The sequence below is a fragment of the Protomyctophum bolini genome, assembly GCF_963924005.1.
Source record: "Protomyctophum bolini genome assembly, chromosome: 14".
Classification (NCBI taxonomy): Eukaryota; Metazoa; Chordata; class Actinopteri; order Myctophiformes; family Myctophidae; genus Protomyctophum; species Protomyctophum bolini.
In genome coordinates this window covers 23,752,815-23,780,234 of record NC_137875.1, presented here as the reverse complement: position 1 = coordinate 23,780,234, position 27,420 = coordinate 23,752,815, and the positions used below count along the sequence as shown (strand labels likewise).

The following is a 27,420-nucleotide window of genomic DNA, read 5'->3' as shown; positions in this document are numbered from 1 at the left end:
ACAACCTGCTTTACCCTTTCAATTATGCTCCTGCATAATAGTGTGATAATATTGTGTCCTATGACTTGAAAATCGATCAATCTGGTGTCTGCTCATTTTATAAATGACCAGAGACTAGATTGATTGATTCTCGATTACATATTGGTGCTCCTTGAAATTTGGTGGGTGCTCCTAAATGTTTTTCTGGTGGTCCTTGGTACTGTAGCACCAGTGCTACCAAGTAAAAGAGTTAATTTTAAGCCCTGTTTATGTTGAAACTTCCTGGTCTAAATTGCACATGTTTATTTCCTTCCAGGGAGCAACATGGAGTCCACCGTACGGTCTTCGCTTCCCAACATTATTTAAGTAACCTTGGAGGAAGGCAAGGACTGTCTAAAGAGGACGAGACGCGAAGACCGTACCGGTGACGCCATGTTGCTCCATGGAAGATAAGAAACATGCGCAGTTGAGACCAGGAAGTTGTACATGCACAGATTTGTGCATGTACAACTTCCTGGTCTCAACTGCACATGTTTCTTTCCTTCCATGGAGCAACATGGAGCAACATGGCGTCGCCCGTACGGTCTTCGCGTCTCGTCCTCTTTAGACAGTCCTTGGAGGAAGGCAGGAAGAGCATGCAGTCTAGTGAGCTTAAGTAGCCCGCCCAATTGGTCAGCTGACTGCCACATCAGCGAATGATGTGTGGGACTTGCACACACTTATACACCCACATAGTAATACATGTTAATCCCTTGAGTATAGTATGGGCCTTTGAGCATGGCATGAACCCCCTCAAGTATGTCTGACTGAACTAACTCCGCAGCCTACGCATCATTTAAATAAGCACAGAATGCTGGTTTTATCACTAGTGAATGAAGAAATAATGGGTATTGGGGAAAAAATGCTCCCAATGTCGTCTCCCAACTTAAGTGCACTGTCACATCTCAGCAGGGGGAAGGTAGCCTCCTGCCACTCTATGACACGTTGAAGGGAAACGATTTTGATAAATGGCACATATTTGAGCATAAGATATTAAAGAAAATAAAAAACACTGCCACATTTCGGATAAAATACAAAAAAAAAAGGTCAATACATTTTTATTTTAAATGTGACAAATTTGTAAATGTTTAGGAGAACAAATATAAATCAATCAATTAAACAAACAAAAAACGCTTCTGTATGTAAAAATGTGACTTGTTTGTATTTACATTACATCCAGTGTATAGTTTTGAAAGTGTTGGGCTTTAGAAGTCCTTGTCCCAGCCAGACAGTTCATTGGGAGGTTCATCCAGGTCGGGGGGGAACAGGTCAAAGTGACTGTGGTCCATGGGCCCTTTTACCTGAAGGAATGACATTTTATTGATTATATAATTGTCTGTTAACCACATTGTAAACCCCATAATCAGTAGTGTAAAGTAACTACCGGTAAGTAAATTTCCTTATGTACTATACTTAAGTATTTTTTTGTACTTTACTTGACTATTTCCAATTCCCAGTACTTTTACTTCTACTACACTACAACTCAGAGGCTAAATATATATTCACATTATGCCACCTTTTTCAAACATAATCAACTCTTTGTGTCCAGGAAACACATGGGAGTGTATTTTTGTCTCCACTAGGTCGAAGGCATGGGGAGAGTATGTACCGGCCTGCCCGCCTGGCGGGCTAAGATTGGCTTCCAAAGTTCGCAAGAGCGCTCCGTTTTGAACGAAATGTTGCAAATTATGATGATGCCATGATGATGATATTACTCCTTTGCACAAATTACGGTACACATGGGGCCCAATTATACATGTTTTTTTTTTCAGGTGGTATTGCTTAATGTTCTCAAACCTTGACCTCGTTATGCGCCCTTCATATTATGCAAGTCGTGCTGAACGCACGTCGCACACACATATGGCATACCACTTTCCTGCATATTTTAGCATCGGGGGAGTGTCCATATGTTAATTATATTTGATTTGCGCTATCTGCTATTATGCCCCTTGACCTAAAAAGAGTAAGTGCATACCGATTACACCTGGGTCTGACCACCTCTTAAATGCAAAAAGCTATGTTTGATTTGACACAAGAGCGATCTGTGCGCTAGCAGTGTTGCCATGTCTGTTTATTATAAGCGACTTTGGGCTTCTTTTTCTGTAATGTTGCTTGTAAATATTGGTAGTTGTGGTTGCCTTTTTTGTTTCTAAAGTGTTTATTTGGGCTTTTCTCCTAATGTTGTTTAAATCAGTGATTCTCACACAGTGACATTGCCATGTCAAGGACCCCCAGGTGAATGCATTTGCCCAACTAAGGCCCTAGAATCTAAAAATATTTTGGGCCAGGGACCCCAATGACAGATTTGTGTTTTAAATGTTTCAATAAAATGTAAAACAAATATTCCACAATTGTGGAATCTTTTTTTCCAAGATTCCTTTTGAAAATAGCAGATCTACAAGCTCACAATGCATAACATCGCAACGCGTTGTGAGCTTCATGGGCACCAGTGCCACATTGGCACAAAGGAGGGTGACCACTGAGTATTGTCGGTTTAAACATATATACGGCAGTCAAATAAATGAAGTCCCCCACATTTGTATGTAAACTAGAATTTCATGCCCGCTTCGTGGACATTCATTCCAGATTACGTTGCCACGCACTATGGGAAGAAGGAAATTGCGGGAGTTGACTCCACATGTAGTAACGGCGCGCATGTTGTAGTTGCATTCGCCCAAAGCAAACTTCAATTGAAATAAAATAAATGGTTTTTCCTTTTCAGGTCATTAACGCTTTTCATGAGACAAAATTATATCTAAAATGCAATTTATAGCCTATTATAAAATCCCAGGTTGATATAATACACAATCCTCTGTGATCACCAACTCACCAGAACATCTCACATTAAAAACGTTTGGATTGTCATGTTTGAAAGTATTCTACATGCAATACTGAGCCTGTAAGCTGTGTGATGCTAACGCGCTAACACCGTTAGCATGGTCTGTTTTGGTCAAATAAAAAACGGGCAATCTAGACACACAAGGTTACATGAGTTTATAATGTTACATCGTGTGTTTCTGTGGTAAAAAACTCACGTTAGGTCTGCGCACACGGTACGTTGCTATGGCAACCTGTCATCAAATGCTGCTAACGTTGTGGTCACCACTGTTAGCATGTGTGCTATCAGGCAAAAGGTGAGATAGATATAAAACTACTGGCCAAAATGTCATACAAAACACAACACCTAAAATCGGAATGTTATTGTGACCTATTGAGCACAAACAGACCATCATGATTTGCTTGCTGGACCTATAATTAATTTATTTGCATTAAATTTCCACTCGCCCATCTAAATAAAAAGCAAGATGGCTGCTGATTGTGAGACTGTGAAAGGTAGTGTGGGGGCGGGCCTGGTGGGCCTATGAGAAGACAGAGCAGTGTTGCCAGGTTTGCGAATTGTAAGCGAGTTGTAGTAGTGGTAGCGTGGTTAAAAGGCCTTGTTTCTGGCCCTGTTGGGGCAACAGCATATGTCCACCAATGTCCACAGGTATTCTGCACAGCACATTCATTAAAACTATGAACTCTGACTGCATGGGGATATATTATAATGATTATTATAACCATGTGCAAGAAAATATTTAAAAAGAAGGAAGAACTTTATATTTGTGGACAATCAAAATATGTTGGTGTGGTGTCATTAAAATGTATCTTGATTATTCATTTCATAACCGAGCGCACCCCTCTACAGGCTGGGGGCGTCGATTGGGCAACATTCAATGTAATTTCCGTTTGGGACGTCATCCCAAATGGTCCCCCAAGTGGTGGATGGGATGAAAAATCTTAACGTGAATAACTCAATGCTTCCAATTCTAACCAAAGACATCTAGCTACTTCTAGCTACTTCCAAGATGGTGCGGAGCAACCTTGAAATAGGCTCTGAAGCTGTAAATCGCTGGGCGCCCTGATTTAATGGTTCCAAATAGACCCGGGCGGTCAATCAATCAAAAATCAATCAAAGTACTCATTGTTGGGTAACATGAATGTATTGGTTAACACTTCACCTCTCTTTTCAGCGGAGACAGGAGCTGCCGATGCCTCAGGCCCACCCAGTTGAAGCCCTGGAACCATCTGTAAAACATCACACAACAGCCAATTACATTTACCGAAATTAGAGAAACTACTTAACTACGAAACTACCCCCAACTCTCTACCTAACTATGATACTCTACTGACAATGATACCGACATGATACTGAACAAGTTGTTGACATGAACTGACTGTCGTCGAAAAGCATGATTTTCATCACCCCTCCCCCACTATTTGGAGCACACCGAATCTAATGGTGTAGGTCTCGATTATTTCAGACCTTTAGAAAGTGGTTAAATCAAGCATTGAGGGGGTAGCAACCAAAACCACATTTTTACCATGAGGTATGGAGAATCCATTTCTGCTATTCCCGAGAGGTTACGCCGTGCCAAAATGAAATGGCCCTAGTCTTAAGGCTCATACATAGTCTGGATTTTCGGTGGTGGGGTGACCACCGAACTACAACATGACGTCACGAGCCGCGGTGAAGAGCAAACCACCGCCACCGCTCCAGCCCTTCTCTCTGTTTTTACTCACCACCGCTCAACGTTATTTCAGCTCCGGTGGTCAGCTCACCACCGGAGCGGTGGTCACCTCACCACCGAAAATCCAGACTATGAATAGGCCTTTATAGGGAAAACCATGAAAAACAACATGATACTGACCATGATACTGACATTATACTGACCATGATACTGACCATTTTATTGACATGATACTGACATTCAATTCAATTAAATTGTATTAAAGTGTCAAATCACAACAAGTTGTCTCAAGACACTTTAGTGCTCCCAATTCAAGTTTACAGTATATACATTTGAAAATAGCCGATATACAAGCTCATAACGTGGCACAATGCTATGTGCTGTAGAGCACTAATCGTAATAATATTGTTGATGTATAAACTATGCCGATAAATGTAGCGTGATGAGCAGTCAAAAAAAGATTTGGAATATCGCTCGACATCAAAATTGACATCGATCGGGGGTAAGGGGTTGACACTATGGCAAGTAAATAAAATGTTGCGGCATGTGGAGCTTGCTTTGGAGTTGCCCCAACTGCAAGTGCACATTTGAGTGAGGAGTCTGCTATAAACACGTGCACAACACGAGATATATAGCTAGATAGCTATTCACAACACTGGTATCGGTATTCGGTATCAGTATCGGGATTGGATAGAAAACGAAAAATCGGGACATCCCTACTTATTACACTACACTATGCCATCAAACAAATGACATACTGCTCTATGTTGTCAATAAAGTGTCATACAGTACTACAGTATGTTATAATTCTTTCATTGGTTATTACATTTTTTATATTCCCAATATGTTGCTTAATTTGCACTGCTACACACGGTCCCCCAAGTCTCCATTCTCTTGACTCCTACAGTCCTACTATGTTATTATTAAGTGGCAGAGAGATTTCTGCAAGTTTCACCCTCAATCTGCACTTTAATTGTTCCCCTGTGGGAACTGCTGCTTGTTACGCAATGTTGGCTAAACAGACAATGTGTGGCAAGCACTGTTCCTGCCAGCTTACCACGTGACACTCGGGAAAATGGTTGGGGCTGGGGGCGTAATAGAATAATGGCCTGAGAGTAGCTGACAGCAAGAAGATTGTGTTGAGGTAGTGCATATGCAGTATGTGATCTTCAGTTATTTAAATATTTACTTTTTGATTATTTCCTGAAAGCATCATGTAAACTTTTATAAACGAAAAGTGACAAAAGTACTATATGTGTGATTCAGTTCAAATATGTTATTATTGAGAGTAAACGTACTTGTGTTTTTTTATGTCGACGATGCCGTTCTTTTTATTGCCAAGCCGGTCCACAGGGCTGAGCCTGAGGGGAGAGAGTAATGTGTATGGTGGTGTTATGTCTGTCTTTAACAACCATCTGGATCTAACGTTACAGCAATAAAAACAAACAACCACCGTGGTATTTTCACCAGGACACACACACAAATGGAGCCAGGTGATACTAGTTGATAATATCAGTGATGGAAGAAGAGAAGGAGTCTGGTTAAAAAGTCGTCATTATGCAGAAAGTCCCATTTCAAGTTTTCAAATGTATACAAATGTATTACAGTATAGCAGATCTACGAGTTCACAACACAGGTCTGAAGAGGTTTCGTAATAATAATCCAAATCTACAAAGTAACTAGTAAATAAAAAGAAATAAAACATTTAGTGGAGTAAAAAGTACAACTAGAAAAAGTGCCCTTCTGGGCACAGGTCTCCACCAGGAGGATAGGAGTGTATGTGTATGTGTATGTGTGTGTGTGTGTGTGTGTGTGTGTGTGTGTGTGTGTGTGTGTGTGTGTGTGTGTGTGTGTGTGTGTGTGTGTGTGTGTGTGTGTGTGTGTAACGGTGCCAGAGATTAGCTGTTCACAGACGGACGGACGGACACACGGACAAAACAGTGCAAAACATACTCTCTCCCCATGCCTTCAGCCTGGTGGAGACAATAATGCCTTTGAGATTCAGTGGAGTAGAAGTAAAATGGGAAACACTCCAGTAAAGTAAAACAAAAAAAACACCTAAAGAATTTACTTAAGTACAGTACTTGAGTAATTGTACTTCATTTCCACAACCGATTGATATGACACTAATGGATATGATGCCATATTTGTATGACTGACGTGAGCAACAACACTACAAGGTCACCATCTGCCAATTATTCTAAATGATGCTGCTTGCAGGCTTTTAACACAGATGCCCTAATCTGCACTGCAGGCAGGTGCTACAGCAAACACTGTTCAGATGTGTAATCTGTAATTACATGCATTTTATGTATCACTGTATTTCAGATAACAAACAGCAGTTATTTTGACTGTAACATATGATTACACTAACTTTCAAATTAACCCATTCTGACCTGAGATCAGATTCATACGAGGTTTCCACGGGACACACACTGGTCTGATTAACCCATTCTGACCTGAGATCAGATTCTAAAAATGTCAGTCGTTCTTCGAATTTTTCAAAAATAGCAGACCTACAAGCTCGTATCGCGCCACTCGGTGGCGCGATACGAGCTTGTAGATCTGCTATTTTTCAATAGCTAAAGCATAACATGATGCCAACACCAAAATGGGTGCCCGGTCAGAATGGGTTAATGTTAAGCCTCAATATTCTTCATTTGAAAATGTGTGATTTATTTTCGTTGAGTGTTATTATTTTGTACCCACGTAGCCGAGACTGACTACTTAGGGAACTGCATTGTTTGGTGGAACTATTTTCTGCCATTACATGATAATTACGTTTATCATGTTGTACTGAATCACAATCACGGATGGGAGTACACGTCTGCATCTTAGTACAATCAAGACTGTACTGTACTGTACTGTACTGTACTGTACTGTACTGTACTGTACTGTACTGTACTGGTACTGTACTGTACTGTACTGTACTGTACTGTACTGTACTGTGCAGCACAGAACATAATTCATGAGTAACTGAATAACTGAAGTTGAACATACGTACTTGCAGAGTCTCCTGATAAGGTCATCTGGACGCTTCCCTACATTCTTGGGAAAGTCTATTTTATCCATGCCATGGAGAACCATGGTGTAGATTTTCATGGGGTCTGAGCCAACAAAGGGGGGACTGGTGGAATAGATGACAAAATGAAAGCGGAACAAAGAGAGTATTAGATAACATAGGCAATGCGTGCATGCTACTGTTGACTCACATGGTAAAAGAAAAAGAAAAATAGGAATACCATAGGCATGAAGGAAGTACATGAGTGAAAAAGAAACAAAAGCATTGAACTTTGATAATTGATCACATAGACATTTTAACCAAGAAGAATGATTCAGCTAATCTTGGCTGTATGTTCTATGACTCCATAAATAAACTAGAAACGTGTGCTCCTCTGATCACAGGTCAGGTTTCCTTGCCAGCCCCAAACGTGAATTGGCATGTTATAGCACCACTATGAGGCAATTTGAAATGGCATTTATTGGCATTTATTCCTTGTCGTAATCGGAATGTCTGTGCAAAGTTTCATAGCAATTGGACACTGTGTTCATTATTTAGTTTAGTAAAAAATTGGGGCAGAGGTCCTTGTCCAGCCGGTTCCTTGGCCTCCAGGGAGTGTGCATGCACAGTTTCACGGCAATCTGTCCAACTGTGCCGGAGGTTAGACGGACAGACGGAAGGACTGACTGATGAAAATGGGGACAGGGGTGAAAACAGACTCTGCCACACCTTCGGCCTGGTGGTGGAGACAATTAGGTTTTCTCCTATATACTGTAGGCCAGGGCAATCTATCACATTAATAAATTCATTCTGCCATAATGACTCACTTGCCAGTCAGGAGCTCAAAGATGAGTATGCCTAAAGACCAGCAATCGGCTCCAAAGTCATGGCCTTTGTTCATGATGACTTCTGGTGCCACATACTCTGGAGTCCCACAGAATGTCCATGTCTTCTTCCCCAGGCCGAGCTTCTTAGCAAAGCCAAAGTCAGCCTGTAGAATGCATCATATGTAATAAAAACATATAATATTACAATGTTTGGAGTTATGAGCACCCTCAGATTTGGGGACAGAATTTGAGGACCAAGTGGCATACATTACTGTACATGCGTACTGCAAACGCACAGGGTCTTTACAATCTTCTATCTATAATTATGCACGAAGTCTCTGTCTGTCTGCCCTGTTCTGACATCATTCTGACGTCAGCATGTACTCCATATTTGGGCATGCCTCCACCATGAGGATGATTTGAAAACTTTCTACTGGGTTGAGTAGTTGGCGATTTGTACAAAACGGGTACAAAGCAGGCTACTCCTGAAAACTTTAGAAGCCAATCGTAGCTAATCAGGATGGATTATGAGAAATCAAACAAACCCGTCTTGATCACATGACTATGGAGAGCATGTGTACCGATTTGTGTGAAATTTGGATAAAATCAAAAGGAGTAATATTAGAAAATGTGTTTTACATATGTTGGCCTCCTGGTGGCGCTATAAAGAGCAGATGTGAAAAATTCCAGGCAAAGGTTTTTCCTTGGCCTCTAGGGAGTTGGCATACAAAGTTATCCACAGATCCATGCAGTTAGAGGTAAAAACACTTTTCGATCAGTTATAGTGCCACCATGAGGCTGAGTTGAAAATGTTCATGTGGCATTTCTTCCTCAGCCTAGTAGTGGGAATGTGCGTGCACAATTTCACGGAAATCACACGATGTGTTCATGATTTGCAGCATTTTGTTTCAAACTGAGCACTCCTGCGAACTTTGGAAGCCAATCTTAGCCAATCAGGATGGAGTCTGAGAAATTTGAAAGACATGTTTCGTTGAATGGCTCTAGAGAGACTGTGTACCAATTTGCGTGATGTTTGGACAAAATCTGTAGGTGTACTGTCCAAAAACTTGTTTTGCACAAAGCGGCCTCCTGGTGGCGCTATAACAGGCCGTTCTGGACATTTTGGGGCAGAGGTTCATCGTTGACATCTAGGGAGTGTGTGTGCAAAATTTGGCATTGACCGGGTTAATGGTGCCGGAGATTAGCTGTTCACAGACAGACGGACGGACGGACGGACACACGGAGTGCAAAACATACTCTCTCCCCATGCCTTCGGGCCTGGTGGAGACAATAATAATAATATGCATGCACTGCAAAGTAAGACTTATTGAGAGCATAATAAACAAGATGTTTATTACCATTTTGACGTAACCCGCAGAATCCAGCATTAAGTTTTCAGGTTTCAGGTCTCTATAGACAATTGCTCTGGAGTGGAGGTAATCAAAGGCCTCTAAGACACAGCCAATGCAGAATCGAGCTGTGGGATCATCGAAGAAACTCCTTGGTGAAAAGATAAAAAATACAATATTGCCAATTACAATTAAACCATTGTATGGGTGTATACTGTATAGTAATACTATATTTACATGCACGCACGTGAAAACATGCGCGTGCACGCCAAACGAAACGCACTTTCCGACAATGTGCAGCAGGATTAGTTTTAATCGCAGTAAAGCTTTCTGGTGTGAAGGTCACCTAGGTGACACAACTGGCTCTGCCAAAATGCATTTCCATGAGTGCTGGTGATTACACTCACATGTCCCGTAGTACACTCCATAACTCCCCACCAAGACAAGCTTCCAACAGCAAGTAGACAAACTTCTCATCTCGAAATGTCCTGAATAACCTGAAATAATGTCAAACATCCAAGAGAATATTTCACTGCAGTGAATCAAAAGTCTGATTGATGCTCATTGACAAAGTAAGTGAAACCTTTAAAGCCAACTCTATTAACAAGTAGTATTTATCTGCATCAAACTGTGCTCCTTTCTATTGCATAAACATCATATGGTTTCTCTGCATGAATCAACATTCTTCCTTAAAAACAAAATAAATTGAAAGCAGTCTCAGGAAAATGGAGACACTGAGAGTGAGAGAAATTGAACCTTTCCCTTGAGTGACAGCTGATTGCAGTGTTTGCTTGTGGCTTTTGTCTTTGAATGCCACAGGACAGTTACAGTAAGTCAAACCCTGCCATGGTGGGACCCATCACAAAAAGACATTCTCTAAAGAGGCTCCTTAGCAACCCTACTGGGAAACCTAACATGAGTAGTGAGGACTCCCTTTTCACTTCACTGAAGAAACACCTCAATCGTAACCTCGTTCAAGGACAGCAGTCTACCTGTCAGTCTTGTATAATGATGTATACGGCTTGATCTTAGGTTCAATGTCATATCTGTACGTCAAAGTTATATTTTTCTTTTCAATGTTTAGACTTATTTTGTTGTATACAAGCTCTGATCTAAAGTCTGAGTAGAATATTATTTCATATTAATTTCATTATCTTATGAGGTTACATGGCTACAAAGAAGGTACAAAATTGTTCTTGTTTTTCCATTTGTGACTTTGCTCTGTTATACCCATCAAAATATAAATGATTAATTTGCCACTGCAAGACAATATGAATTAATTTCTCTTTTATGTCTAACAGATTTAGACAATGAATGGAACTGTCCCTTTCTGAGCTGTTCTTTTATTCATTTTGTGGAAATAACTCAAGGGCTCTCTGCATATATTTTCAGATAATGAGCCATGCACAATATGACCATTGTGTCCTATTGCACAATTCTGAACTGACCAACGAGACAAATACCAGCCGTTCAAATCCACAATGATAATTTTGTTCAACATTTGGATTTAGCACTTTGTATAATTGTGGCATATTACAGTATAAAGCACCATAATATGCTATATCTATCCAGATCCCAAGGTGGAAGCTACACTCAGCAAACTAGTCCATTCCATGAATTATTTCGCTCTGTTGTGCGAATGAGTTTTCCTGATGTGATAACCTGTCAGAATCAGCTTTTGTTGTGTTTCTAATATTTACACAACGGAGCGAAATAATTCATGGAATGGAATAGTTTGCTCATAACAAGGTAAGAAAACAAACCCTCTTTCTCAGGTCCACACATGCTACAGCAAATATATTTATTGACACCACCTAACCATTTTGACCCGCATTGAAAGCTTGACCAGGATCCTTACTTAGTAACTGTCGCTAACGGGGTATTGGCCAAAAACGGGCTTGGGTGGGACTTAGCGAACGGCTAATTGTCGCTTTTGCAGCTTTTCTTAAAGACTGCCGCTTTTAGGCAAGCGACAGTCATTCTATTGAGTAGAAATTAGGCTTAAGACACACCTGACTATAAATTGAGAGTTTGTCTGCTGAAGAATGTTCTTCTCAGAGTAGATGTGCTCCTGCTGTCTTGTGTCTACAATGTGCTTCTTCTTGATGCACTTCAGAGCAAAGGTGGTGTCCTCATCCTTCAGTTTGACCTGAGAAACAACAGGAACAAAATGCAGAGTCAGGAGATATACAAACAATATAACCCAGTTCAGTAATTGGCAAAAGGCAAAACACGGCTCCCTCACGCATTAGAAGGCCAAGATCAGTCACCAGAACCAAGGACGTGTGTTGTTATTTAATCTAACATGGTCTAAAATGGAGTTTGAAGTTACAAAAGCCTGAGTAGAATGAAATATCCCATTAAATGTCTAGAGAAGACTTGAGTTACAACTGTACTTGGATCTCTTTTCCTTATCTGCACCAAATCTCTTTGTCGAAAATAGCTCCCTCTGGGGGGCAGCATGTTTAAAGGGTGGGAAGCAGGGAAATGTACTTAAAAAAAAATACCCCTACGGATGTCCAGTTAAAAAAACGATTTAGAAAAATAAAATATATTTAGGCACAATTGCAGTCAAAGTAAGTCCAAAGTATAGTTAGCCAGTAGATGGCACCATTTCACCATGCCGATAACGTCAGAAATATTATGTGAACACAGCTCCGCTTTCACAGCGCGCCTTAACCGCCTTTGGTATGGACAATGTTCAGGTCAAGATTGATTGACATTTTAATTCACAGAATGGGTACGGTTAGAAGGTACAGGTCAATACAAAAACTGCTCTGAGGTTAAAACCAGAGAAAGCACTAAGACTACATCAAGGTTCTCCATTTTCAATTAATCAGGAAACGATGACAGCTCAGTCATAAATATATTCTGGTTTACAGGGTTAGGGGGTTAGGCTGTAGTGTAAATCAATTAATATTCAGATCGACAGGAAAATCAACATAACACTTTGATGATGATTGGTTGCCATGGTTGGTCTCTGCATGGCTGGAAAATGTACAGGAAAAAACAGGCAGAATAACTTTGTGCATCTAAGTAGCCTAACGATGCTTTGAGTTTGATGCAACAAGAATATTTATGTTGTATGTTTAGGCTACATGTATGAATTATTCAAATGGGATGACGTAGGGGAGATACTATCGATGATGCTTCCTTTGTTTATTCAAACAAAGTCACCCTTGCTCAGTGACCACCATGTGGAAGGAGGCCTCATATTTGAAAAAATCCCATCGAGATAGAAATGCCTCCATTTGTGAGGAAGGCTCGTTCTACAAGCTTGAGTTTCTATAGTACAGTATTTGCTATTTTTGCAGCTCAACACTGGGGTAGTAAGGTATGATGTATACATATACAGTATAAATTAAGCATACTGTGGCTTACTTGGCGCCATGGAAGTAGGGAACAATAAGTCTGACATGGGAAATAGTACAAACATGACCAGAATCTGTAAAGGTGGCGGGTCAGGTCAGCCGATCAGAGAACCCGGTGCCCACACTGGCTTCACATGTTTGTGCTGACCAGGAGGTGTGGGTCTAATGATTAGCGAGGCACGCTACAGAGCTGGCAGCCAGAATGTGGTTTTCTGGCTGTATTAGCGCCTGATTCTATTCTACGTCCGAGCATAGACATGGTACTGTAATGCCCCGCCTGCCTCTGATTGGCCTACCGACACTGCCAGCCTTACCAGACTTAACTCCGAGGTGGATAGTCTGCCGCGAGGTTACTCCATGGTGACAGCTTGGCAAGGCAAACTAATATTGTTTATGCTGTTTGCTTTGATGGAACAATTGATTGAACACGTACACCGTAATATGATTTGATGTGGGTGCGTTCTAAATAAAGTGTGTTGATTATTGTGTCATTTATTTGTATGTGTAAACTTGAAAGTCTGGTAAGGCTGGCAGTGTCGGTAGGCCAATCAGAGGCAGGCGGGGCGTTACCATGTCTATGCTCGGACGTAGAATAGAATCAGGCTGTATTAGCATCTAAAGCCGTAGCCAGACCTACCAGACAGGCCTCGGGCCGTTTTCTGTGTCGGCCAGCGTCTTTTCCGGGTTTTTAAACAGCTGGATGAAAATTAAGCTCCACCCCCGCTGACTGCCGCGGGGGCAAGCGGTTCTGGAAATCTGGACGTCGCGGCATTCAGCCGCGTGGGAGGAGTTTATTTTCCATCCACCAGCTGGGTTGGCCTCTCAAACACACACACACACTGAAAAAAAATAGGAAACAAAATAGGAAAAATAAGGAAAAAAATAGGAAAAAATAGGGGAAAAAAGGGGAAAAAATAGAAAAAAATAAGAAAAAAATAGGAAAAAAGAGCTTGTAGGTCTGCTATTTTTAGAAAAATCAAAGAACGACTGACATAGAAACATAGCTTTTTCAGAAAACTGTCAGGATGTAGAAGACATTTTTATAATCTGATCTCAGGTCAGAATGGGTTAATCAGACCTGTGTGTGTGTGTGTGTGTGTGTGTGTGTGTGTGTGTGTGTGTGTGTGTGTGTGTGTGTGAAACCTTAGTATTATTTCACATGCAGTGTTCAATTCTCGCTAAAATACAGCCGAGATGCATTTTTGGAGCTCAACAACGGAGCGCTTCACCATCTCCCAGCGGATTTCACCCTCCCAGCCGGGATCGCCAGATCACCACCCGGGACTCCCGGGGCCGAGAGCCGTAAGAGGAGACGCTGTGAGCGGCTGCAGAAGAGAGGGAAACGCGGAGGTGTGTGGGCTAGGCTCAAAGCCAACCCATTTAAACCCCCGCTTCCTACCATCTTCCTCTCTAATGTACGTTCGATCCGGAATAAGACGGATGAAATCCGATTGGTACCAACAACCCAGAAGCATATCAGCGACTGCAGCAGCCTAATTTTCACAGAAACCTGGCTGGATAACAAGATCCCGCCAACGGCTATCGAGTTGGATGGCCGCACTGTCTACCGAGCCGACAGGACTGCAGACTCGGGTAAGAAGATTGGCGGAGGTCTGTGCATCTATATCAATGACGCGTGGTGCACTAATACCACTGTTGTTGATAAACATTGTTGCCCCGAATTCTCCTCTGTTTACATCTGTGCTGTTTACATCCCCCCGGACGCCAATGCTAAACAAGCACTAGCTAGGCTACAGAATAATGTAAACAAATGCCTAGCGGCACATCCTGACAGTATCTTTATCGCAGTGGGGGATTTTAATCATGCTGACTTAAAGACTGTACTTCACTCATTTCATCGAAATGTGAAATGTGCCACTAGAGGGAGCAAAACACTTGATCAAGTTTATACCAACATAGCCCATGCTTATAGAGCCCAGGTGTACCCCCACCTAGGTCTCTCTGATCATGTCTCGCTCCTCTTGCACCCTTGGTACACACCAAAAATTAGATCCAGTAGGCCAGAAGTCAGGTCTGTCAGGACGTGGCCTGAGGGCGCTATTCCTGAGCTCCAGGACTGCTTCAGCACCACAGACTGGGATATTTTCAGTGCCCCGGAAGCGCTGACGCGTGGGTCTCTGGATTATTTTACAGACTCAGTGCTGGATTACATCAACTTTTGTGTGGATATTGTGACGGTCTGGAAGCAGGTCCGTGTCTTTCCCAACCAAAAACCCTGGATGACACCACAACTCCAAGCATTAGTTAGAGCCAGGAATGTGGCACACAGGGTCCAGACGGAATCCAGGGACGGGTGCTCAAGGACTGTGCTGATGAATTAGCACCAGTCTTTACCACCATCTTTAACTTGTCTCTGGGCTCATGCTGGGTCCCTGCACGTCTCAAGGCAGCGACAATAATCCCGGTTCCCAAGAAACCAAATGTCAAGGACCTGAATAACTACAGGCCTGTGGCACTCACCCCTATTGTCGCTAAATGTTTTGAGAGGCTGGTCATGACACACATCAAAGCTGCCATACCGCCAACATTAGATCACTACCAGTTTGCCTAGAGGAGGAACAGGTCAACAGAGGATGCCATAGCCCTTGTGTTACACACTCTAAACTAAACTAAACATCTAGAGCATAAAAACACATATGGGAGACTCCTTTTTATTGACTCTAGTTCAGCTTTCAACACTATCCTACCTAGCAAACTCCACAGCAAACTCCACGAACTTGGACTGAACACAACACTTTGCAATTGGGTCTTGGACTTTCTAACTAACCGTACACAACATGTCAAAATTGGCAAGCACATCTCCCCCACCCTGCCCATTAGCACCGGGGCCCCCCAGGGTTGCGTGCTTAGCCCACTTCTCTATACACTCTTCACACACGACTGCTGCTCCTCCTCTCCATCTAACCTCATAGTTAAATTTGCAGATGACACAACAGTACTTGGCCTCATCACAGCAAACGATGAGACCTTCTACAGGAGGGAGGTCGAGGGTCTGGTGGCATGGTGCGGAAATAACAACTTGGCTTTAAACACATCAAAGACAAAGGAGGTTATCATTGATTTCCGCAGGTCCGGTCATCTCAGCCACTCCCCACTCTTCATCGGAAATGAGGAGGTGGAGAGGGTTTCAAACTTCAAGTTCCTGGGCTTGACTGTGGCCGACGACCTGTCCTGGAGGACCAACATCACCTCTGCCGTGGGGAAGGCACAACAACGCCTCTTCTTTCTAAGGAAACTAAAATGGGCAGGACTTCCACAGGCTCTGTTAATTAACTTCTACCACTGTGCAGTAGAGAGTGTGCTCACCTATGGGCTACTGGTGTGGTTTACCAGCTGCACCAGGGCAGACAAGGAGGCCATCCACAGAGTGGTCAAGGCTGCAGCGAGGATCATTGGGACCAGTCTCCCTGAGATCTCCACAGTCTTCACCTCCCGCTGCCTACACCGCACAAATAACATACTACAGGACCAGTTCCACCCAGCACACCATCTCTTCCAACGTCTGCCCTCTGGTAGAAGATACCGATCCATCCGGTCCAGAACCAACAGACTGTCCAACAGCCTTTACCCACAGGCTGTCAGGCTGCTGAATGAACCCCGCCCACCCATCGCCGAGCCCCCCCCCACTCTATAGTATTAAAGGGTACTGGAAAATGGACTTGGACTTGCACTGAACTTTTGCACTATTACATTGTACCAGCACTATTGCACTTGGGTTACTGTACAGTATGGATATTATGTGATGCCAGTGGTGAAGGTGAAGGTGAAGCTCTAAAACTGAATTTCGTTGTTTCATGTAAGCAATGACAAATAAAGATCTATCTATCTATCTATGTTCTCCCCGTGTCCCCTAGGGTAGGTACCCTCACATGTTCTCCCCGTGTCCCCTAGGGTAGGTACCCTCACATGTTCTCCCAGTGTCCCCTAGGGTAGGTACCCTCACATGTTCTCCCCGTGTCCCCTAGGGTAGGTACCCTCACATGTTCTCCCCGTGTCCCCTAGGGTAGGTACCCTCACATGTTCTCCCCGTGTCCCTTAGGGCAGGTAAAAAAAACATGCAGTAATCCTGGTCTCTACGCTGCCTCCCCCTAGTCAGTCGGGGCGCCTGATGGAGGGGAAAGGAACCGGTGGGAATATCGTGTTCCTTCCAGGTTACTACGAACTACAGAGGAAACGTTCCCTGAGCATGAGCTCAGTTCGGGGCTCTCCCCAGGTTGGCAGAGGGAAAGGAGCGCCCGGGAGAAGAGCTTAGGCACCGAGTGAAGAACAGAGAAAAATGGGTGACAGAAATCGTGTGATAAAAATTTGAGGAATAAAAATTATCCTGCAAATCTTTGAATCTATGAACATAATCACAAGCTAGACAAACTTGTGGATCTGCTACTTTTGCATCCCCCCCCCCCCTAGGGTAGGTATACCTTCACATATATTGAACCAATGGAAAGTAGTAAAAAGTGCTTTGGACAAAACCTCTTAACTCCATTGGACCCTCCAACTGTCTGCTAAAGCAACTAACTCCACCACCTCTCCCCCTCTCATGGAAGTAATTGACAATATATGAAGTCACAACACCAACGTTGATGAGGCAGTATTGCTTTGTTTTAAAAATACAAGGTTTTCTTAAAATGTCCTGAAAAATGAACATTTTGGAGTTATGAGGTTTCCTCCCGACAGCAGAGATATATATGTAGATCAGTGTGTCTGTGTGACAGAGACAGACATGTCCGGGTTCACATTATCACGGTGACACTGACGGGGTTTCTCCTCTGCAGAGGTTCACATTCTCACGGTGACACTGACAGGGTTTCTCCTCTGCAGAGGTTCACATTCTCAAGGTGACACTGACGGGGTTTCTCCTCTGCAGAGGTTCACATTCTCACGGTGACACTGACGGGGTTTCTCCTCTGCAGAGGACAGACACTCTGCACTGCACAACGATATATATTTTGTACTCCACCAAAATGTAATACAGGCTTCAGTGGTTAATTAGACTAATTTATTTAGTCGATTATAAAAAAGTATTACTATTTCAAAAATAAAGTTATTCGATTAAACTACATATTTCCGGTTAACTGCCCAGCCCTATATTAAAGCTAGCAACTCCTTCGCTCCTGCCACATAAAGTAATCAGCAGATGATATCTCACCAGCTCCACTCTCCCAAAGCCACCCACACCCAGCGTGGCGATGACCTCCAGGCCTTGGAATGGCTGCTGATGAAGCAGGAGAGCTGTTCTCTCACGCAGCCTCTTCATCTCCGGGGCATATTTTGGGTCTATCTGCGGGGACTGGGGCCTGTGAGAAGACAACAATACAGTATGTGGATACAGTACATGCTTACTGTATAGATGAAATTGGTCTAATTGGTTTTTCTTTACTTTTCTATTATTCTTTACTTTTTCTACCTCAAACAAATTGCAACACAAACGCTTTCAACTTTTTTTGTTTCATAAATATGTTAGTAATAACATATCAAAAGTCCTAAGAAATCCAAGTAGGGGAACATATTGAAAAATGCTGAAAAAATTCCCATTGACGCCCCTGTTAAACAATGATTTAAACATATTTTCTTGTCTAATTTTCACACAAAAGTTTCAATACTGTCCACAATCAAACATAAACTGTGTTGGATGCAGTACAGTGCTTGTGCAAAAGAAGAAAAAGAAAAGTAACCCTTCAGTGCCATTTCTGTATAATGCATGTTTATGCACTCAGTTTTCATATTCATTTCATTATGTGAAGCACTTTATGCTGGATTTTCTGTATGAAAGTGAAATATATATTAATAATAATTAATACAATTATTCTCATTATTATTCTCATTATTCAATGATAAAAATCTCAGGGCAAGCGAGTAATGAAGACTATGCTGCAACCCATGCCGCTCCCAGACAAAAGGAAAATAATTAACATTTTCTCCTCTTCATATCCCAATTTGATAATTCAGCCAATTTCCCGTTCCCAGCCTCTCTGCGAGTACTCCATCTCTATTTACCCTCCCAATAAGTAATTGGGAGGGTGAAGATATAGCCTCGGTTCTCTTCCGACACCCAGGCAGTCAATCCACCATCTTCTTTTCACCTGACAGTGAAGGGTCTTACTAGGGGGGCGTAACGCATGTGGAGGTAGACGCTATCCCCCCCATTTCCTCCATCCCTGAACAGGCGCTGACCGTTTCTGGGGGTCATCACTGCATTATTATTATATTTTAACAAATGTTTTGTAATAGGCTACTAATGTCCAAAATAGTATCCTTTATTGATTAACTGTCAAGTAATAATGAATTGTGGACCATATCCAGCAAGTCGATGTTGGACTACGACACCGTTGGACCTCGCACCATGGAATCCACCTTAAGTTGCTGAGGACAATCCCTGATCTGCATTATGCTGATCTTCATCGTGGAGATGCTGTCAAACTGCAGCTTCACTCTACAGACCAGCAATGGCCAGCATGGTTCAGAAGTCTGCAGAATGGTGTCCCCTAAGGGTCTGTTCCCTTCTCTCCCCAATGATCAGTTTAACATCTAAATTACCTACCGGATATAACCGGTAGGTCTAGAAAATATGGTTACGTGGACCTAGCCATCATGCCGTGATGACCAACATGGAAGCAAAGACAGGGTGGTCGTAGATGAATGGGCAGAGAGCTTGCCTTGGAAGCCCTGGCTAATTAGTGAGGAGTCCCTATGTAATACACTTAACATCTAATTGAAAACTAACAGGTTTAATTATTATTGAAAGTGATAGCCTACCTCCGGAGGTTGCATTTGTTGCTCAGCATTGGCAAAATGTTTGTTGACAACATGTGCCTGTAATTCGAGCAAACCCCACCTCTGAGTACATCTAGATAGGACACCGTCCTTCAAGCAACACTTTGAAGAAGTTAAGACCAATACAAGGTGTCATCAAGGGTCTCACTGCATGACATGCACGGCGAGACGCCAAGACACTGGATTTACAAATCCACGCAAGCCCTGGGTCCTCTCTGCAGCCAAATGCAGCACCTCATCAAAGTGCTGAAGTCCACATGTCAAAAAGGGTGACGTTGCCATCAACAACACCCTCCAAATCATAGCTGGTTTCCTGTAGCCCACCCTGTGTTCATCCTGCCAGTCCGCATGGGATGACACCAGCCATCAATGGGAGGCTGCTACCCTCGCCCTGGCAAGGAAAGCCCAAAAACATGACTAGCACATCCTGCATGCTACCACAAGGACAGCAGCACTTCCATGCAGACTCAAGTCCTGACATCCCTACAATAAGGCAGCACAAGAGATGCTCCGTTCTATCCCCAAGGACCCGTCTATCAATGCATGGCTGACGAGATCTTGGCAGCAGGAGTGGGAGACGGCCGGACCCACACAAATCCATCAGTACATCGGGTACCCAAGGGATGCCATCACAGTTGAAGACAATGGACCCTCCTGAACAATCTACACACTGGGGTTGAATGCTTCAAATCATCAATGAAGTGGGACTTGGCAAACACCCTTCAATCTACAAAATCACATAATAATACATATGAAATTAACATAAAAAACGAGTACATACTGTAAACATAATAGCCTACAGAAATGGTACTTGAAGTTTTTTTGTATTTTTGAGTGGTGCAACCACTCCTACAACCAGCAATGTCCGTGTACCTGTTTGTTTGTGTACATGAATGAGCACGAGTGGTGTGCGCATGCGTGAAATTGTAACGACAGAAGTATGTGACATGGCTGCCAGCCTGCCACCTGCTGGACGCAAATCCAACTTCTGACTGTCTAGGTTCGCTAAAGAAGGAAAGGCTGAGCCAAAATAATAATGAAAAAATAGTTCTCATGCAGTGACGCGGATTGATATCCATAATAAAGCTAATCTGACGGAGCAGAAAGAGAGAGAGAGAGAGAGAGAGAGAGAGAGAGAAGGGGGAGAGAGGGGAGTTGCACCACTCGGTTCACACAGGTGTGATTCTTTTTTCACAAGCTGCATCTAACAGTTTTTGATTGACAGTTCTGAACCTTTTGTGTGAACATTTGACAAGAAAACATTTAGACCACTGTTTAACATGGGGAAAACCTTTCTATATTATGTTCCCCTACTTGGATTTCTTAGGACTTTTGATGTGTTATTAGTGACATATTTATGAAACAAAAAAAGTTGAAAGAGTTTGTGTTGCAATTAGTTTGAGGTTAAACCCTAGATTGTCTGTACTGTTTATTAAGCTGTCATATTCTTGTTAGCCATCTACAGTACAGTACACTTTTATTTAGCTATCCTGCTGTCTGCAATACCCTCATTTCATGGTATGCTACCATGCATCATTATCATAACTTTATAGCCAACACAAAAAGGCATGTAAAGAAGCTTGAAAGCAATGTAGCACGATAGCAAGTGTTCCAGGTGCGAATGCTGTAGATTGCCAATGTGACTTCATCTTCAACCAAGTCTGTACATTAGAGGTGAAATGATTGCAGTGACATTTTAATCTCATAATCTTAGATGTGTTTTCACTTTACTCACAAAGCATTTCTCCTCTCATCACTCCTGGACAGTTCTTCAACGTATTCTTTCAGGTAAGTCTGAAGTTCTTCATAGGTTCCCACCATCTGGTTGAAGTTACTGGGGAAAGGAAGCAATATCCAATTCAGAAAGAGAGTGTGTGTGTGTGTGTGTGTGTGTGTGTGTGTGAGTGTGGTGTGCGGCGTGCATGTGTGTGTGCAAAATGATTGAAAGGAAGATCATGATGTTAGATGTTTCAATTTAATCATATTAAATCATTGCACATCCTCTCCCTTTTTCATTTCACTAATCGTATCAAGCCGAACTGCACCCAATCTTGCGACCCACCACACCCCTTTGATGGACCCCTTTCAGTGTGAGCACGGGTGCACCACAAGGTTGCGTGCTTTCCCCCTCCTCTTCTCCCTGTACACTAATGGCTGTGTGAAAAAGTAGAAGCTTTACCTCACCATCTGTAGTGGACATGCGGTTGGCACAGGGAATCAAGAGTGGGCCACCAACGGTACAAACATGTTCCATCACCATCCGTAGAGATCAATGCATTTTTATTATTATAAATTATGTTTTACCTTTTATTTAACCAGATTCAGAACAAATTCTTACAACTGCAGCCTGGCGGTTCCACGTATACTAAGCTTAAGTTAAAAGGTTACCGAGCCTTTAAGGTCACGCTCCAAACCTGTGGAACAACCTACCCCTAACTATTAGGTCTGCACCCTCATTGGACACTTTTAAAAGCAGACTGAAAACACACCTGTTCTCCCAGGCCTAATCCTTAGCTGGAAATTAATAATAGTAATACATTTTATTTATAACGCACTTTACATTTGAAGCAAATCTCAAAGTGCTACAATGCATCAGTGCTACAATAGTGCTACAATTTGTTGGACACTGGTTTAACTGATTTTTATTTGTATTTGATGGCTTTATTTAATTGTATTTGTCGCCCTTACTTTTTGTGTTTCTAATGTTTTTTAACCTTGATGTGTTGTGTAATAGGTGATGCTTTTTCTTGTGCAATGTATATTATTTGTTTCTCCTCTTGGTGTACAGCACTTTGGTCGGCTGGTGGCTGTTTATAAATGTGCTTTATAAATACAATTGACTTGACTTGGCATGGCGTGACTGTATTTAAGGGCGTTTGCAAATAAAATCTTGACTGAGATCCGTTATGTGTGTTATCAATAGGCTATTATACTTTGTACTCTCATAGTGCACTACTCACTCTCTATCCACCACCAAGCACTGTGTGTCATTCTCAGTGCAGAGTACGTTGGCGGAACGCACATCCTCACTATGGAGACACAGGACAACATTGAGTCAATAATATTGCAATACTGAAATCAACACTACTTAAATGCAATGGTAATATGCCATTACCACTGCTACCACAAGCTTAATTCATTTTCATTTCATAAATTCCATAAAAGCGAGAGAGAAAAAGTCAAAGTAATTATCCTTTTGCAGTATTTTGTCAATATATTCTTTTACTATTTTCTTTCAAACACAATCAGTGTGAGATTTTACCTTATGAGGGCTTTCTCTCCAAAATAGTCCCCTACCCCCAATGTTTTAATTTCCTGGGGCTCGTTACAGCCTTCTGTAGACTGAGTGACTGACACCTGTAGAATGAAGGCACGAAATATCATAGAAAATGAACAATCTTCTCTCTTTCTTTCTCATTGTTTTTTTTTATGGTTGTTCATCATTTCACAGCTTCAGTCATTGCAAACGATATAGATATTATTTCAGTCTCTTCAGATTCTTGGATTAAATTAAATATTTGCACTGAGCTGAACTGTACCTGTAAGCATGAAAAATGTACAATTAAGAGATGTACTAAATAGAATTACAGGAAATTCATTAAATTAGCTGCCTGAACACTTGTTTCGTTGTAAGACTTATTTCAAAAGGCATATCAAATACCATTCATTGGGTATATATTTTCTGCCGTAGGGTTTTAAAGCGATACCCGATGCATGGTTTGGAGGTCAGATATTTAATCGAAAAAACAATAAGACTGCTTATCCAAGAGAAAAAGAAAAGCAGATATCTCACCTGTCCTTTTGCTATAATAAAGAAAGTGCTGCCCTCTTCACCTTCTCGAATAATATACTCCCCTTTATCAAAATAGTCCTAGAAAAACATGAGGGTAACTTCAGTGTTGTCAATTCAAATGTCAGATACCATATGGAAAGTAAATATAAAAAATACATCACATACAACACATTTTTGGAAACACTCACAATTTCCAGACAATCAACGATCTTTGCCAGTTTCTCCTCTGGTAGTTCTCTGAGTATGGACACACTTTGGGACAAGCACAAATATGCCTTAGGTGAAAGACACAATTACAGCAATTCTGTTACATCTTTGAACCTGTGACAGTATTTACTTTCCTGTGCTAAACTATGAACACCACAGGTTCTCAACTAATCTCTCAAGAACAGATTCTATGCTGCGCTACGGAATCTGTCAGCAAGGCCATTCAGAACGTGTATACACTGTTGATAGTGGGAATGAAAACACAGGCACACCACAGGAAGTGGAGGGCTGAGGCTGGGCCAAATGGGCCAACATCCTGTTATACACATTCTACTGGGAGAGGGTGCTGTTTTTGGTTTTTTTGACGATTGGTTCCCAGATTGGCGGTTCAGAGACACACAGTACTATGAGTGTTCCCAGGTAAAAATGTCGACATATTATTGCTTATAGCTACTTTAAAGTGGGTTATCGTTATTTCATAGCATTAGCATCATATGCCAACTGTGGTTTTGTCTTGCAGTTTTCTAAGTAAGATGCTGTGGTCAGGTAAAGGGAGTACTAATTCAGAAATCATGGAAAGGGGATACTGAAACCAAAGAAGTTTGAGAACGAGTGGCCTATCGCATTTGCATATCGGGTTCCTTGAAATGAAAAGGGTTGTGAATCACTGGTATAATTATACAACATTATCAGTGTCACTGTCTACCTACCTGCGTAAGAAGCTGAAGTACTCTTCATGCCTGGCCTGGGTCGTTCTCATCATAATAGTCTGGAACGTCCGCCGATCCAATGCCCAGATATGAGACTTGGATACAGCTACACAAAGAGCAAAACCATTATCATAGCACTATGGCTATCATATCAGCACAAGCACATCGTAATGGTGCACAGTCAAATCCTAAGTGTGAATTTAACTGAATGTGTACAAACAAGGTTGGTTGTTGCTATCACCTTGGAAAGACTGCTTTTAAGTTGTGTTCCCCTGCATAACTTTACACTGTACTGTATGCAAGTACCATTCCCTTGCTCTCCTGGAGTCAGATATATCAAGTCTGCTTATCCTAAACACCCATTTAGCTATTTTAAATTATGTACTTGTCTGGATGCACCTATGCAATGTGGCTTTAGGACTCTGTTTAGTCATTTAATTTCCTTGAGTCTTTCATGTTGTTTTGTGTTTTACTTGGAAACGAGGTTCTCATGTCTTCAGATAAATAAATAAAGCTTGTGTTCTGCAGATCACCTTTGACAGTTGCAGTTCTTTTACAGTTGTACAGTATGGCCAATTCTCCGAACGCTGTTCCTGGACACATCTGACCTAACAACTTTCCATTCTGTATCACCTCCAGCAAACCCTCTGCAATGTTGAAAACATTTAAAAACAATTAAGGCATTTGTTGCACAATTGAAAATGTATTCTGACAATCTATAATACTCAAATTCCATAATAGCATTTTGTTTTGTTATTCAGTTACTGATTGTTTTAATCCACCATTGACAATATAGACCCATTACAGTCTCAAAATAATATAAATAAATAAAATAAAACAGTAAATCATCATGAAATCAAGTGGAATTGATTAACAACACTATGTGATAGATGCAATCAATGTCTTACAGTCAAAACAATTTCTTACAAAATGACCAGGTTTTTGGATATAGGCCTACTACTGAATAGCCTACAAGCAACAGCCTGTGATAGTGTAATTAGTCTGTAACAAGGAAGGGGGGGGGGGGAATAAAATAAAACTAATCTTAACCCATGAAATGGTATATTCAAAGACATTGCAATGACTGCAATAGAAACAGGTATTATGTCGATCTGACCTGCAAGCACATACAGGTAGTTTCCAGACTCGCCCTCTTGGATCACAAGCTGGCCTTCGGTGTAGATGTTTTCATACATACTGTCAACCATCTCCCTCGTATGCTGTGGCTCCAGTTTCTTTAGAAAGTCATTATTCATGAGTGCGTCATTGATGAGTTTCTTGGTACTGCAGGGGATGAAGCAGAGAGATTCAGACAAACAGTGGACAAAAAAATTCTGAAGATCTGGTGCAACAGGAAGTCAACATTCCTGCAACACTGAGCAAATTGACCAGAGTTTGAATCCCGGGTAGGGCATCACATGTACAAATCACAGCTTTAGTTTCTGGGGGCAGTTTTAAGTCAGAGATATCAACTCTGCTTAACATTATACATTATTATGTTATACTTTTAAATGATGTACCGTATGTGGATGAACCTAATTACATTTCCTTGAGTCTTTCATGTTTTAATTGTGTTTCGCTTCATTTGTAATCTCGGAACAGGTGGAAAAGAGGTTCTCAACCCAATAAGGGTGCCATATATAATATTATGGTGTAGTAGTCTAAACGAATTCATGATTTACAAATACATGAACAAATCATGTAAGTGAACGATCAGACAAAAGCCCAGAAGAAGGCCTACAAGCTCACAGTGCGTCATGGCACATACAATACAGCATTTAACATGAACAAATTAACATGGACAAAACATGCCAGAACGCTGTTATGGTCCTTTAAAGACACCATAAAATCAGAGGTTTATGTTTGTTTCTGGCCCAGAGCATGATGTATCAGGTGCAGTGATTAAATGCCATTATCTGTTAACAATTAACAATGACAAAAAAAGTCATTTGTAGGTTGTTGCAATGGTATTTTGGAGTTTTATACTTCCTGGAAAACCTGCTTTTCATGACCCTACTGCCACCTGTCAATCTGCAGAGAAGGGGGCGGCTGTCACACACACATTCAGTGCTACTGTAAGTGTTAATCAATATTGATGACAAGTCCCTTCATAGCTTTCTGTTTTTACAAGAAACACTTATGAACTACCTGGTATTCGAACCCGGGTGTCATACCAAACACCAGGGTTTACATTTCTCAATTGAAAAACCAACCTCCAAAACCAGACTTATCAGGAGGGGGAAATATGGGACCAGGCATTGTATTGAATGAGAGCAGGGCAGACTGCAACTGCGGTTCCTTTACAGAAATCGTGCAGGCATACAAAATCACACTTTCTCCTATGCAGGTGATCAGACAGGTGCTTGGGCACAGGTTTGCTCCTACTGTATGTGTGCACGTGCCTGCGCCTGTCACAGAACTGGCCAAACCTTTCAAATTTGAGCTCCAATCCATATCTCTGAAGTTGGTACCAATTCAACCTGCAGGTTTCCCTGGTTGTTTGTCCGTCCTCCTTCAAGTCCCCTGATTACCATATCACACACAGATGATATGCCTGCCCGTTAACCAAAAAAGGAGCTCTCTGAATGGGTCTGAGAGTAGTGGGCAGGGGAAGCAGTCTGCGTTATGTAACTGAAGCCCATAATGGCCCAGCACATGCGTTTAGATCCTGTCATCTTTTGTTTCCTTGTATGTCTTGCCATTATCCTCTGATGCAAATACAGGCTTTCAGATTAGCAGCTACAAAGGCCTGACAGAGCTCTATCGCGTTTCTGCCACTGTTTGGGAGGCAAACCTGTCTAATTTGAATACTATCAAAATAAACCAGGCTTTGTGGATTTA

The 27,420-nt window shown here is 41.9% G+C and overlaps 1 protein-coding gene across 3 annotated transcripts in view; it reads right to left on the bottom strand.

Moving 5' to 3' along the window:
• Window positions 1-1,070: 1,070 nt before the first annotated feature.
• prkg2l (protein kinase cGMP-dependent 2, like) overlaps window positions 1,071-27,420 on the bottom strand; it is a 28,142-nt gene continuing 1,792 nt past the window's right edge. For all 3 annotated transcript variants that reach the window (XM_080781690.1, XM_080781689.1, XM_080781691.1), the window contains exons 4-20: window positions 25,697-25,863; window positions 25,113-25,226; window positions 24,580-24,685; window positions 23,851-23,914; window positions 23,663-23,740; window positions 23,132-23,226; window positions 22,830-22,898; window positions 21,605-21,703; window positions 18,245-18,392; window positions 11,719-11,855; window positions 10,114-10,203; window positions 9,716-9,857; window positions 8,358-8,521; window positions 7,534-7,656; window positions 5,828-5,890; window positions 4,020-4,086; window positions 1,071-1,319 (exon numbers count right to left, since the gene is read on the bottom strand). In XM_080781690.1, the coding sequence (XP_080637816.1) occupies window positions 1,224-1,319; window positions 4,020-4,086; window positions 5,828-5,890; window positions 7,534-7,656; window positions 8,358-8,521; window positions 9,716-9,857; window positions 10,114-10,203; window positions 11,719-11,855; window positions 18,245-18,392; window positions 21,605-21,703; window positions 22,830-22,898; window positions 23,132-23,226; window positions 23,663-23,740; window positions 23,851-23,914; window positions 24,580-24,685; window positions 25,113-25,226; window positions 25,697-25,863 (1,822 nt within the window). In that variant the 3' untranslated portion in view covers window positions 1,071-1,223. The remainder of the gene's footprint in view (window positions 1,320-4,019; window positions 4,087-5,827; window positions 5,891-7,533; window positions 7,657-8,357; window positions 8,522-9,715; window positions 9,858-10,113; window positions 10,204-11,718; window positions 11,856-18,244; window positions 18,393-21,604; window positions 21,704-22,829; window positions 22,899-23,131; window positions 23,227-23,662; window positions 23,741-23,850; window positions 23,915-24,579; window positions 24,686-25,112; window positions 25,227-25,696; window positions 25,864-27,420) is intronic.